Source organism: Mizuhopecten yessoensis, unplaced genomic scaffold, assembly GCF_002113885.1.
Source record: "Mizuhopecten yessoensis strain PY_sf001 unplaced genomic scaffold, ASM211388v2 scaffold10923, whole genome shotgun sequence".
Taxonomy (NCBI): Eukaryota; Metazoa; Mollusca; class Bivalvia; order Pectinida; family Pectinidae; genus Mizuhopecten; species Mizuhopecten yessoensis.
Window position 1 is genome coordinate 146,579 of NW_018408789.1, and position 15,085 is coordinate 161,663.

At 36.1% G+C, this 15,085-nt stretch overlaps 2 protein-coding genes across 7 annotated transcripts in view; both read left to right on the top strand.

Annotated features, from left to right (window-relative positions):
- Positions 1–15,085, top strand: part of LOC110463750 (titin-like) — a 113,739-nt gene that overhangs the window by 16,491 nt on the left and 82,163 nt on the right. The gene's annotated exons all lie outside the window — the stretch shown is intronic.
- On the top strand, positions 352–7,968 carry LOC110463751 (fibrous sheath CABYR-binding protein-like). The gene is made up of 2 exons (XM_021518594.1): positions 352–7,463; positions 7,539–7,968. Exon 1 carries the CDS (start codon positions 1,619–1,621, stop codon positions 4,766–4,768), a length of 3,150 nt encoding a protein of 1,049 aa, XP_021374269.1. The 5' UTR covers positions 352–1,618; the 3' UTR covers positions 4,769–7,463; positions 7,539–7,968.

Here is a 15,085-nt window from a genome sequence, read left to right on the forward strand (position 1 = left end):
AAGAGATAAATGTCACATGTAGGGAGTATAGATTCTTAATTTTCCTTGTAACCAATAGTAACCAATTAAAATAATGTACAGCTTTCTTTGTGCAGAACTCTTTTTAAAATGAAGGTGCATTTTATCTTAATGTAGCACCTATCCTTAAGAGTCTGCAGATAACCAAACTCTAATAGTAATAACTAAAGCCGTCTGTAGAAACCATCTATCTGTAGATAACAAGTCCACCTACATTCCCAGTAGCAGAGTTCTCTCTACAGACTCGAGACTCTTGTGCACTGTATCACATTCCGTAACGTTGGATGCACATTGGATGCATGTCAAGAACGATTCAATATGATTCACGTTTCTGTCATAACATTGTACGGGGAGTGTGTTGATGGATGAAGATCTTCCCTCCACGGTAATAGTTCTTTAGCTTAACGGCCTCCCTCGCCGAGTGATTGGTGCAAAAAACAGTTTCTCTTTGATACACTGTCCCGATCAGGAAATAGGATTATAAAAAAATACACTTCCTTTGAGAAAGTTAAAAAAAATCTACAAAAAAACTTTTTGTGAGATAAGTTTCGGTGATACTATCTTGCAGACATGGAAGTACAGTGTTACATGTTCTAGACATGCAGTGTTATGATAGATGGAATTAGCATAATTTTGGTTTTCCTGTAGGGAAAAATTCAGTTTCTAAGTGGATTTTTATTGGATGGTTTCATTGGAATATGAACAGCTCTAACCTACGAAGTAGAATTCAGTTTACAAAGAGACAAAAGGATATTAATATTCTATTTACTTTTCAAGCAGTGGCAACATCAAAGGACAGAAAACAATAGACTTGTTTACGAACAAGGATTCATTTTAAGATAGAATTGATCCCATTTAAGCTGGATATTTGCACAGCTTTAATTGAGTTGTTCTGTAAAGAACATTTTATGATCATTGTGATTTTATCATTCATGAAAATACTCGAATATGAAATTATGATATTTATGACTGATGGAGTATCCTCTGAAGTGTGGTAATATTTGAATCGCGTCTCCAATCAACCGGATTCAGTGTGAGAGAAAATTGGTGGGAGAACTATTTCACAGTGTATGTGTGTTCCACAGTAGCTTTTAGCAGCTAGGCTGAGTAGTGTGTTATACAGACCTACACCGTAGTCTACTGGAGTACACAGACAGACAACACATGTGCTGTGACAGACCTGGCTGTCTACTAAACAGTTACACTATAGCAGCTAGCTTTCGAGAGTTGCATACGTTACTACTGCAAGCTAAAACATTTCGGATAAAAAAACAGAATTCGGGAAGCAGTGCACTTGTGGAGTTTATCAAAACTTAACACAGGATTTAACTGTCAGGAAATCCATCTCTGGTTTGTACTCGTTTTTTCGCTGAGGAATGTGTTATATCTGTATGATGTAAACTCTGGGGTGGAACATTTCTGAACACTAAATATTTTCGTATGCTTTATATAACTGTTGGATCGGGAGATATCTACATATAAACACTAACTGTCGTACCATTTTTCGATACATGATTCACTGTGAGGATTTATCATTTGATTCTCTGTCTGTGTTTCGATCCCAGTTATCTAAAAACTGACACTACAACTGTGATACATAATGGGGTGTACTCTCGGAGCGCAGAAAGTTGCAAAGGCTGAGGCCAAAAAGGAAGGAAAACCCATCAAAAATAAGGACAAAAATGGCTCTAACCAAGATTTACAAACAAACAAGGTCACAGAAACTCCAGATGAAACTGTAAAGGTAATTAATGGTGAACAAGAGGGAGGGAAGGAAACAGAAAATAATGAAACTGGTGATGTAACTGATAGACAAGTTGTTTCAACACAAGTGAAAGACCCGGAAGAAGAGGGTGCTACAAAGTTTATGGACAATGCACAAGAAAATACAGTCCCAGATGAGGACTGTCAGAAAAATGACGGCCCTTCTGTGGCTGTCATAAATGGTTCAGAGGCTGAACAAGTTTCTTCAGAAAATACAGATACTCCAAAGGTAGAGAGTCAGAAAGAAGAAAGTTTAGGAGAAATAGGATCAACGACTTGTCAAAAAGTTGCAGCGGACACTGAAACTCCAATAAGTACTACGGAGGTTCAGAGTTCAGAGGGACAAAAAGAGGATAGAATTGAAACCATTCCAGCTGTAAGTGAAAAATCTGAGGAAGTAACACCGTCAGAACCTCCTGTAGATGTGCAACAAGCTGTTGGTGTAGTGCAGCAAGTTGTAGAAAAACAAGAAGAAGCCACAGAGGACCAGCAAGAACCTGTTGTAGCCACAGAGGGTCAGCAAGAACCTGTTGTGGCCACAGAGGGTCAGCAAGAACCTGTTGTGGCCACAGAGGGCCAGCAAGAACCTGTTGTGGCCACAGAGGGCCAGCAAGAACCTGTTGTGGCGACAGAGGGTCAGCAAGAACCTGTGGTGGCCACAGAGGGTCAGCAAGAACTTGTTGTGGCCACAGAGGGTCAGCAAGAACCTGTTGTGGCCACAGAGAAACAAACCATAACAATTACAGCTGTGGAGCAGTCAGAAACAACTGAAGCTTTGGAGGAGAAGGAACCTGTTGTAGATGTAGAAGAGGAACAACAAGTTCCAGTTGTGAATGTGGAAGAGAAACCACAAGAACCTGTTGTAACTACAGAGGAGAAACAACCAGTATCAATTGTAGCTGTAGAGGTCAAACAACAAGAAACACCAGTTGTAAGTACAGAGGAACAACATGAATTGGTTGTAACTACAGAAGAGAAAAAACAAGAAACAGTTGAAACTACAGGGGAGGAACAACAAGTGCCTGTTGTAAATGTAGAGGAGAAAAGGCAAGAACCAGTTGTAACTATAGAGGAGAAACAACCAGTATTAATCGTAGCTGTAGAGCAGAAACAAGAAGCATCAGTTGTAAGTTCGGAGGAACAACACGAAACTGTAGCCGATCAGCAAGAAATTGTTGCAGATGTACAAGAACCAAACATAAATGGGCCTAAGGTTTCAATACAAGAGATAGCGCAAGAGGTTGTTCAAAGCAATGTTCAACCTGTCGCTGATGAATCAAGTCTGCTGGTAGAAACACAGGTAGAGGAAACGAAAGAAGAGATTGTTGAAAACACTTCAGAAAATGTACCTGAAGAAAAGCAATCTCCTGTAGAAGAACCTGTAGGTGAGGACATGGAGGCCTCAGCTAAAGAGGCAGAAGAACCTGTAGAGTTTAAACCTTCAACTGAGGTTGTGGAACTGGAGCAAGTCCCAGCACAGGAGCCAGACAATGTGGAAGACAATAGTACTGAGGTTGTCAAAACTGAAGAAAAAGAAACAGAAGAGACAGATTCATCTGTGGATGCTTCCCCAGCACTGGCAGGAAACATCAGTGATGTACCTAATGAGGAGGATGTAATAGACAAAGAATCCGCTGTAGCAGAAGAAACTAAAAAGGAACAAAGTCAACCTGATATTTCGCTAAATGATACTGATGCTGGCTCATCTGTTGATGCAGCTCCTCACGCACTTCAAACTGAGGACAAAGATTGTGAATCATCAGTTGATGCCTTGCCTCCACCTCCTTTGCAGGAAGCAGAAGAAATCAAACCTGAACAGGAGAATGAAAACTCCCAGCAAGAAGATATTGAAGCAGCAGTCAAAACTGAATCATCAGTTGATGCGCTGCCAGAATCACAAGTAGATGAAATTAAAGAAGGAGAAAATACTGATGAAGTACCACCACCTGCTGCTCCTGTGACAGCTGAAGAAACAACGGAGGAAGTTTCAGAAACAAAAGAAGAGGTGATTGAATCATCTGTTGATGCTGCTGCCCCTCCTCCTCAAGATGATTTGCAAAAAAAACAAGATGAAGTAATAAAAATTGAAACAACTGAGGACGTTTGTGAATCATCAGTAGATGCTCTACCACCTCCTCCACAAGAGGAGGAAGTGGCTTCAGAAACAAAACTGGAAGACACAGAACAAGCCAAGGAAACATCCAAGGAAACTGTAGTAGTTGAATCTGCTGTTGATTCTCTTCCGCCTCCACCGCCATCTCCTCCACAAGAGCAGGAAACAGAGGCCGAGGAAGGAACATCGATAGAGGAGGCTGACACACTGCCTCCTCCACCACCTTCACCCGTGGAAACAAAACCTGAAGAACAAACTGAAGAAGTGTTAGATTCTGTTCCTCCAGAGGTTGAAACAGAAAGTGAAGCAACAGAACCAACAGATTTGCCAGCAGAATCCTCTGTTGACAGCCTTCCACCTCCACCTCCACCACCTCAAGAAGAAGTGTCATCAGAGGCAGAGGAGGGTGCAGGGTCTCCAGTAGATCCGGCAGTCTCAGATGAATCACAAGTAGCTCAAGCTTCACCAGCGGTATCTGGGGAGTCACAAGCCCCTCAGTCACAAGAGGCTGAAGGGACAGGAGTCCATGAGGAACAGAACAATGCCACAGCATGTGATAAGAACGAAGTAAAGACAGAGGTTATTCCGAATGGTGAGGAAGTTTCGAAGGAGGACATCCCAGAATGCAACTCCATAGAAAGTGATGGGGAAGTGGAGAACAACTTGGATGATGAAGTTGAGCTTGATGGAGAGGTAGGTGAAGATGAGGTTGTTGTGGAACCTTCTAACAAGGATGAACAGAGTGTCAGTGACATTACCAAACCAGTGCCAAGCGAAGGGAGTGGTAAAACGGTGGTAGACAAACCACTGGCTAATGGTGACCATTCTGAGAAGGAAGAATCTCAGTGCGTGCCAGCCCAAGAGGCACAATAATTGGAGTATTTCTTTTATATGATTGTTGATATTTTGTAAGAAAAGTGAAAAAAACGTGGAAGTGCTACCATTGTCAAACAATGACCATTCTTAGAAGGAAAATTCTCAGTCTGAGTGTGTGCTGGCCCCCTATGTTACAATAATTGGGATTAATGTTTTTACTGATTTTGAAAGGAAACAATCAAATCTATTGAATAGATTACAAACAATATGATGAAGTGGTGACAGCCAATGTGCTTTTTAGTTTATATGTATAGGATACTTTCATGATACTTATAGCAATTCTTCAAAGTGCTTATAAAGTGACAGAATTAAACTAGAAGGATAACTACATCTAGACAGAGATACGGAGGAAGGTGAAATGGATTACCTGTGTTCAGTGCTATTAACTTTGATTATAATAGAATTACAAGGCTTTAACCGTGTAAAGGTGACTTATTAAGCGCAAGGATAACAATTATCAGTCTCAGAAACTAAAACTAACCAAGGAACACAGAAATATGCAACCAACACAGCTGAATGAGAAAGTTTAACTTAAGGAATTAAATACAAAAATTGATGTGTGGTATTTGATCTTTAGGACTTGGTTATATCAAAATTAATTCTAATTTATTTGAGATGTAACACAACATTTGATTGGTCAATCAACATAATTTGCAACAGTATAAACACGACATATCGTCCACAAATTTCAAAATACAGTAGGGTTACTGTTAGATTCTCCGACATTGTAGGATCCCAGTAACACACTGTCAAAAACAGTCAATATTCAATGAAAACTGAATTTTTAGACATGACTATATCATTGATAAATTATAATTTTTGAAAATAAAACTATACCTTGTGGAACTTTTATGAAAAATGTTACAGAGATGAAATAAATCAAACAATCACCACCAAAAGCTGTCTGAATTGACAAGGTTTCTACACACTGATGGTGCTCTCCATGCACTGGGAGTTTTGTGTTAGCCTTCTGCTGTTTTTGGCACCCTTACAAGAGGACGGCTAATTCAACAAAAGGTAGATAATTGTGTATGAAAATCTTTAAATTGGCAAAGAGCTTGCACTGAGTATGATTTTGTGGAAGACCAAGTGGAGAGCCAGTTGAATGCTATACAAAACAACATAAATCTAAATATGATTGGAAGGAAAGTATAAAAAATTAATATTTTTTTTCATGTATAAAAGAACCAGTTGAAAATTTGTTTTCAAGTGATGTAGTCTTTTTATAGAAATCCACATCAGCTTGCCTTTTTATACAGAAATCCATGTTTGACATCAGACAGACTATGATGTTATATCAGTGTATGCCTTGATAATCAAGTTGTGTGCTATTTTTACTTTCACACATCACACATGTAAAATGTCATAGAGAATGATTTTAAACATGGAGCTAGCTTTGTTTTGTAGTGTAAATTTCATGTTTGTAATGTAACCTTTTGACACTTACTTTATTATATCTGTCACATTGATAGTTGGAGTGGTTTATATTCATATTTCCATGAGGATGATTCTATTTCATTATGATTACCGAAGTGCTCTTTATATCAGGGTTGGGTTGTGTCAGCTAGATTAACCAAACAGGTGGCTACCAATTTTAATATTTTTTTTAAGAAATGTTGCAAATAAACAGCATAAAAAGAATCATAAAGTTGATCTAAAAAATAACAGAAATCTTTGTAAAATTTAAAAGAAAAAAATGAATAATTACAAATATTTTGCTGGGAAAGCTGACATAGCTTAATTTATAAAGCTTTGTTAGCTTACTAAAATAATAACTTGTTCACCCCTGAAGGCACATTTGAACCCTTCCAATTGAAAGGCTGGATTATTTCATTTTGAAAGTTTAGGGGTGAATGAGTTAATGTTACATTTTAATCAATACAATATTTTCTTAATTATCAATATAAAAATAACAAAATAGGCATATTCTGGTATTTAAAATGTCCGCTGTCACAGATATTTCCACTTAAGTAATCATACATGTATTTCTGCAGAAAAAACCCAACCAATTTGAACACTTGACATGAAATGTCATAGTGCAATGAAAGCTAATTGGTACATTACTTGTCCCTGGTGAAAATTTCCGGTGAATTTACTGCTGTGCTTTTACATATATTATAAAGATGCATATTGCTTAAATTTGACATAGTCTTGTTTAAATGTTACCATTTCTGGGGTTTTTTCTGACAGAATTGTAGGTTTAAACAGCTGTTTGAATAGATATAAACAGTATTTATTGTACAACAGTTGCAGCTGTATAGTGTAATGTAATAGTAGTATGACAGTAGTATGACATACTGTACTTATAATTAGAGAGAACAACATTTTACACAAAAAAAACCAGAAATGGCAACGTGATGGGGAGGAAGGACTGTAGTGTACAAAGTATATATCAGCTTTTGATTGTGTAGAATGAAGTGTTTCAGGAGAGCAGTGTGGTGTGAAGTTGTGAGAGGGAAAGCGTGGCATGTAAATTAATCAGTCGAGGATACTGTAATATTTAGGTTTATTATCACGGTGCTATCAAACATTCGTCCTGTTGCCGTAACTTCTCTCAGTTCCTGTAGTTTTATAGGAAAAGTATCTGTCATACAGCTTAATACACAGTATTTATCAAATATGGACGTTTGTCGAGGTCCATATATTGTTATATTAACCTGATAGAGTGATTCGACTGGGGACACAGTCCAAGGTCAATATTACTGAATCAGGTCATATATTGTTATATTAACCTGATAGAGTGATTCGACTGGAGACACAGTCCAAGGTCAATATTACTGAATCAAATAACAATATATTAACCAAGACAAAAGTCCTTGATTTTTATATTACATATCATATCTTTAGATACCAGGAGATTTTGGATATCAAAATAGAATCAGGGGATGGTTTTGGGAATGAAATTTGGATCTAAATTTAGAAACATGAGGTTAATATGGTCATAAGAATCAAGGAACCAGACCATATGTAATATTTTGGTATATATATTACACTTAGGTTGATTATTTTAGCCAGAAAATGAATCTAATGTTAAGACTTCTATGTACAAAAAAAATCATTGCCAGTGGTTTATCAGAATGTGTGATGGAAATTTCTACAGAATGTAATTTTGATTACTAGACTGATTTTGTTCTACTACATATAGGACTCTATGTAATTTGTAATTCTTCTGCATAATGTTACTTTGGATTGCTGCAATTTTTCCAAAATCTTGATTGGAACCCAAATATTCTATAAATAAAAAAAATTATATGGGATTTTGAAGAAATGATAAAAAAATAAAAATACGTAGAAGCCTGAAGGATAAAACTAGGTATATTGCAGTGTATCATTGCCTTATATTATTCTCAAACAGTTTCAGTATATTAAAGTTGTAAATTCTTGACTTATTTATCGTTAGATTTGTATCTGAGCAGAATCTATCTCTAAGTACAATTGTATCACTAGAAAGTCTTGGAATATAACACAAAGTAGCTTCATAAAATAATTTTCATCAGAGTTTCTTATTTGATTGATACATACAATGTATATCTGAAACTGATTTATCCTATAGTTGTTTCAGGTAGCTTTTATCAAAATCAAAAAATGTAGAAAATCTTGCAGGGTTTCTTATACATTTGTAAAAAAAAAATTACAAATTGTTGGAGCTTACAAGAGTCTCGAACATTTGTATGTGTGTTTCGTAAGATGTTGTGGACAGCATACACAAACTCCAGAGACATCAGTCTAGTTATGTTTCTGAGGGGGATCTTCTGGGGTTTTACAGTCTAGTCGGGCTCCCATCCAAGCAATGCAATACTCCCAGCCAACTTTAATTATCATACTAGATAGCTATAACTATTTCACCACCTCGGTCTAGTTTCTTTTCTCCACCACAGAGATTTTATTCTAAAATTCGTTTTTATCGTTATTATAAATTTTCTGAAACAAACTTTTATATTTCCTAGCGTATATATCAATGTTGCTGTATGAGGCTGGAATGATATATCATCCTAGTTATAACCAGGACAGCTGTGACAGATACTCCGATCATTACAATAGTACTCAGTATATCTCAGAACAATAATAATGCACGTAGATTTGTTTCATGTTAAAATATTGGTTGCCATGCTATCAATCTTATCTAGATTAAATCTAAAACAGAATAATAGCTGTTGCCATGAAATTGTATATAAATGTATCTGAGTTGATTCACAAACAGATTATTTATAAAATTCTACTCAGAGTAGGTGATGATGCTCCTAATACAAGTTCATCATCATCGTTTACCTAGTTCTGTAAAAAATACTTTTGGAAAAAATCTGATTCCTGTCTGTTATATATACATAAGTAATCACTCTGTGTAATTTATCTACCCGGTATATGCTCTAAGAATTTGTGAATTCTTAAAGATATGAAATTATGAAATCGTGAGTATTTTGAAAAAGCGATATGTTATAATACTTTCAAGTCCAGTTCTCCGCTTCATTCTTTAGTGTTCCTCCAACCCTTTTTCTGACTTGTCTTTTACACTTGTATTATCAGAATCCATTTTATTTGCTACAACTGCATTTACTTTGCAATTTTGTACAAATTTAAAATAATCTTTCTCTAATTGCATTAATTATCAGAATAACTAAGGTGTATGCTTAATATTTCAGTAAGTGTTTGTCAATTTTGATACCATGTTTTCAAGAGGTAAACAATTCTGCCAGAAGAGAGAGTGTGCTATTTGAATAAGCTTGACAGAGTTATTTCCCCTGCCCAAAGGGTGTGTAGCTTTGGAGTTTGCTTTGTACTGGTGATGTATAGCATACCTAACACATGATTTTTGTAAATGTACAAAACAAAAGTTATCAAGACTTTGAAATGTTGAAAAGCCATTCAAATTGTAACTTTTTGTTTTGCTTAAGTGTGCAAATTTTAGTAATATATACATATATATTAAATTATCAGAATTGTAACAGGAAATTGTAATTTAATTACAAAATATATATAATTTATTTTATATTCTCATGTTTCATCTTTTCATACACCTATTATTAACATAATCATGACAATTATTTTTATCATGTTTTTTATGATTTATAAAAAAATGTTTGGTACAGTTGAAAATATTTTTTTTAATCTGTTATTTTTTTTAAATAGTTGAAAAAAAACCAATAAAATATTTTAGACTCAATTTATATATTTATTCACAAGAAGGGTCTACAACAATTCTTTTTACATTACATAACAAACCATTCATATAATGCTTCAAAGAATTTTTATAACGATAATTTGTGTTGTAGAGTGTAGCTGTTATTCTAATTTAAAACATACCAGTGATAATTGATTAATTAATGATGATATTTATGCTACTGTAAACAGTTTTGATGCCAATTAAAGTATATATTATTGCTGTGTGTTAATGTTGCGTTCACTCATTAGCCAGGAGATAACATCCAGCAAATTTTGCACTCTTGTCGCCCTAAGATTTTAGATAAATAGCAGAAACAACAATTTTTCAATAGATCTTGAGAATGCCTTAANCAAACACACACACACATAATCTCTCCCCCACAAAAAATAAGCATTATTGTATGAATTTTCCCAAAGTAAAGATGTCTTCGTTTGTGATCTGTTTCAAATAAAAAGTGTGATATTGCAGGAAAAGAAGTTAAAGGGGGGTAACTCTTTTGAATTTGAAATTAATATCAGTTTTTAAACAGAACAGTTTTTGGGTTTAAGATTCAATATGCCTGGACAAAAAAAAACAATTTTTAATATGTGAATGTACCTAAGAAAGAATATAGAATTGATCATGCAATTAATAATGTAGTCAGTGTTATGAGGAACCACCCCTCCCCATAAGACAGATAGATATTGTCTTTTAGTCAGATTTGACTGACAGTAGATAGGATATAGACAGGTGGTAGCTATACACAGGTACTCTCTAAGGCAGGTATGACTGTTTTATACAATTGGTCTCTGAAGCATGTTTGGGTGTTTTTGGACAATCTGGTACTCTCTAAGGCTGGTTTGTTAATTTAGGGATTTTAGTTTGTACATGTTTGTGCATTGGTTGTGATTATGTTGCATTGTCTTCTGGACTGATAAAACCCAATCTTGCTCAGTTACAGGTTATAGATTGTAATGGCCTGTAGTTTAAAGACAGGTATATATATCTATAGACATTAGACACATGTACACTCTAAGGAAGATTGGGCTGTACAAAGCTGTAATGATAAAATAGAATATATTGGTACAGTAATAAATTTACAAACACATGCCACTTTTACAAGCATGCAAACATAAAGATACACACCAAACATGGAAACAGGACCCCAGACCCATCACCTACCTGTAGCAGAGAATGAGCCTCTGAATAAAACATGACTTATTTATCGATACGATGCCATTATTTTCAGACAATTTGAATTAGCAGCACAAGTCTCCCGGACCACTATCAGGTAGAAAATCTGCTGCCACCACAACTCGTTTGTAGTGTCTGAAGTTGTAGCTTTATAAGTGTGATACAAGGGAGAATTTGTACCCAGAATAATTAATTATTTCACCCACCTCTAGCCCAATGTAAAACACCCATGTGGGATTAATAGAATCTCACCCCCTTGGGGTGAGATAAGGTATTCTCAACCCGAGGGTTGAGATTAATAGAATCTCTCACCCCCTTGGGAGTGAGATAGGGGAATCTCAACAGGAGGGGGGAGATTCTTATGTTGCGAAACATGAGGCTTTGCTGAGTGTTTGGCAACATAGGGGAATCATCCCGAGGGTTGAGATTCCCCTATCTCAGCCCCAAGGGGGGGAATGATTCTTTTTCTCTTACCCTGTTCTCACAATGTGTATCATATACAGAATGTAATGATAACGTTACATGCTAAATTCAGGGTTGACGTGACGTTGATGGATTGTTGACGTGACGTCATTGTATTGTTGAAGTGACGTCATACCATTGTTATGAATAGGGGAATCCCCCCCCCCCATCCCCCCGTCCCAAGTAGATGTACCCAGTGAGCCCAAGTCAGGAACTACATTTTAACTCTAAATCTTGACCAAGGAGTGCATACTGCATACAAATGTTAGCATTCAAAATGTTCAGTACCATTTTGTCTGATATTCTGAATTGTGACCCCATTTCAATATGATACATGACGCTATTTAATTGACATTTTGGACTGAAGAAGAATATCTATCCCCAAAACACAGTCAACATCTGATATTGTCTTGCTGAAATGATAAATGGACATATATATAATAACTTGCATTGCTTGAAAATAATGACATTTTAGCAAATTTTGGAATAATTCATTTGCAGAGTAATTGACTTTCTTTTATGAGACTTACTGATGACAATGTTTTGTCTTATTAAGAAGACAATACAAATCCTGTATCAAAAAAACGATGTTGACCTAACTATACTTTGGATAAAAGAACACTGCCAGAATTAACTTGATTCTCAATGAATGAACGAGTGAACATGATCATAATTGGAATTTTTTGTGCTTTGCACTCAACGAAGAATCTAATAAAATATTAATCAGCCATTTGGCAAGCAGTGGGACTCGGTGCTGGTGTGGGGCAGTCGATCAGGCGTATACCTACCACGGCCCGCTCATTGACGGGGTGATTGTCTATACCTGGACTGCTGGTGTGCGGCAGTCAATCAGGCGTATACCTACCACGGCCCGCTCATTGACGTGGTGATTGTCTATACCTGGACTGCTGGTGTGGGGCAGTCGATCAGGCGTATATATACACCTACCATGGCCCGCTCATTGATGGGGTGATTGTCTATACCTGGACTTCTGGGAATTGGGGGCATGGGAGGTAACTCTGCCATTTCATCAATATGAATACATTATATAAATATGACATTTATGAGCAGGTGACAGTGAATATTGTCAACCCGAGAAAACCATTGTCACCCAAGGCGAAGCCGAGGGTGACAATGGGTTTTTGAGGGTTGACAATTTTCACTGTCCCCTGCTGATGAATGTCATATCTATTTTGTTACACCAAAGTCTTTGTAGCTCAGAAACGGCAGAAAACCTCGATAATGACATCTTGTTTGTTGATAGTCTGCTGTTTACTATCGCTATCGCACCGGCACTTGCTAAAATTGGCTGTTGCCGTCAAACGTTCTTGTGACCATCACGGTGGGGAAACGAAGCGGTGAACACAAATTTTTCGCCCATGTGATATTTTTCACTGTCTCATGGCAATATCACCCGCGCCCTTTAAAACCAATGTATTTTCGAAGGGTGACAGAGATTTTTGTTTAATTATCTCCCAACCAATCAAATAGCTAGAAATTCACTTGAGGTGTAACAATACATATTGTTTCTTTACCAGCCCACATAATGCTGGAAAAGGCCATATCAGAGTGAATATTTCTAAATCTAACTTTGTATAAAAATAAATCATCAGAACTAAACAAATAAATGTTGACTAGACCAGTACTAAAACAATAAATATTGTCTAGAGTCTATCTAAAATGAAAAAAATAAAATTATGTACTGAGGTGTCTGAATCACATATGTTACAGTTCCAGCAGATTATACAATGTATATCAGACTATCAAAGATTGAGATTACCTCACCAATTTATGGAGTGATGTAAGGGGCTTTATTTAACAGTCCCAAAGTCACCCTTAAAAATCACTGATAACAGTCTTGGTCTCATATCTGCTAAAGAATTGAAGAAATCGCTAACAAGAAATTCCTGGCATTCCGATCATTCTTTGACTGGCACAATGAGACAGAATATTACATATAAATACACTTAAAGGGAACTCACTGCCGTAATTATGTTTTTAGGAAATAGTACAAACATCAATACCAGAACCTCAGTTTAATTGGATTAAAATGTGTAGCCTTGAAGACTGGCGACACACAGAAAAAAACGGTGTAGAATTTACATATTGATTAGTATATATGTAACATGTGTCGAGGGTCTAGATAGTGAATTCAGAAGTGTAAGCTCAACAAAATGATGAAATGTTTCTTGCTGTCCCCAGATCTTAATTCTTTCAAATTTATAGATTTTTACACACCTTCAAATATGAAAAAAGTGTCATTTGTGAAATCTATTTTAGACCTTGTAATGTCATTGCTTTTAGAAGCATTATTTACCCTCTATATCAAATTGATAATCCAGTGGTATTTTTTGGGGTGTCCTATTTAAAAATATAGTTGGAGAGAATTGTGTGTTTTTTTTATCATATTTGATCTGTTATATAAATTAAGTTCCCAAATCAGAATTATAAAAAATAATTTCAAAATAGTTTACTTTGAGTGTAAATTAACTGTGGTAAAAAAAAGATTTCTTTGTGTTAATTTAATTTAGAAAAAAACCATTTTGATAGGATGAGTATCAGCTCCCTGCCTGATAAAAAAAGGTGTAGAAAATTGTTACCCACTGAAATGGAGCCCCCCCCTCCCGACTTTCACCCACTGAAAATAGAGCATGCACTAATAAAGTCATGGTGGCTGCCCCTATATATGAATCACCCACTGAACTGGAGTCCCCAGTCTTAGTACACAATATAGTCTCAGTGAAATTAGCCTTATGCATGACAATAATCAATTTAAAAAATTGTGACCCTCTGTCAAATAGTCTAACTGCAACAAATTTTCAATTATTGATTAAATTTTTTGTAGATATTATTTATGCATTATTATTCCTCTCGGATACAGAAATTTGTATTTTATATATATAAACACCAAGAAATACAATAAAGTATTTACTTCTGCAGAGTAGTCATGATTTTAAATCAGACTTCAGTGTAGACTTAAATACAATTAAATCATTCCTGGTATCTGGTCACCAGTATACACTTCCTCAATATCTGGTGGCTACGCTCACTTTCGCTCTCTACACCCCTGGAATATTGTCATAGCAAAATTGAAGGCACGAAGATAGCTGTTTGATATTGGTCTCAGGTAAAAAAAAAAAAAGACCAATCGTTGCGCTGATAGCCTGATACCTATCCCTTGAAGATTACGATGGGAGAGACGCCAGACTTCAAAGCCTGTCAATTTTTACCGTTAATTATGTGACCGCGAGATTCTTTTAATGTATATCGAAGGATCAAACTAGTCTTCTTGTTTCATCCACGCGGTGGCGCACACTCAGAGCCTTCAATTTTGCTATGACATATTCCGTCTTTGCGTATTGCAGAGTTATCTTCTCTTGGGAACAGGTATTGATTGTTACGTCATTGGTTTGTGCGAGAAAATTACGTCGTTTTCTCAAAAATTGATGACGTTACTCTCACAAACAAGTGACGTAACAATCAATACCTGCTCCCAAGAGAAGATAACTCTGCAATAC

What these genes read in the sequence shown, in the direction of transcription:
- LOC110463751 (XM_021518594.1), top strand. Translation starts at nt 1,619, where the DNA reads ATGGGGTGTACTCTCGGAGCGCAGAAAGTTGCAAAGGCTGAGGCCAAA.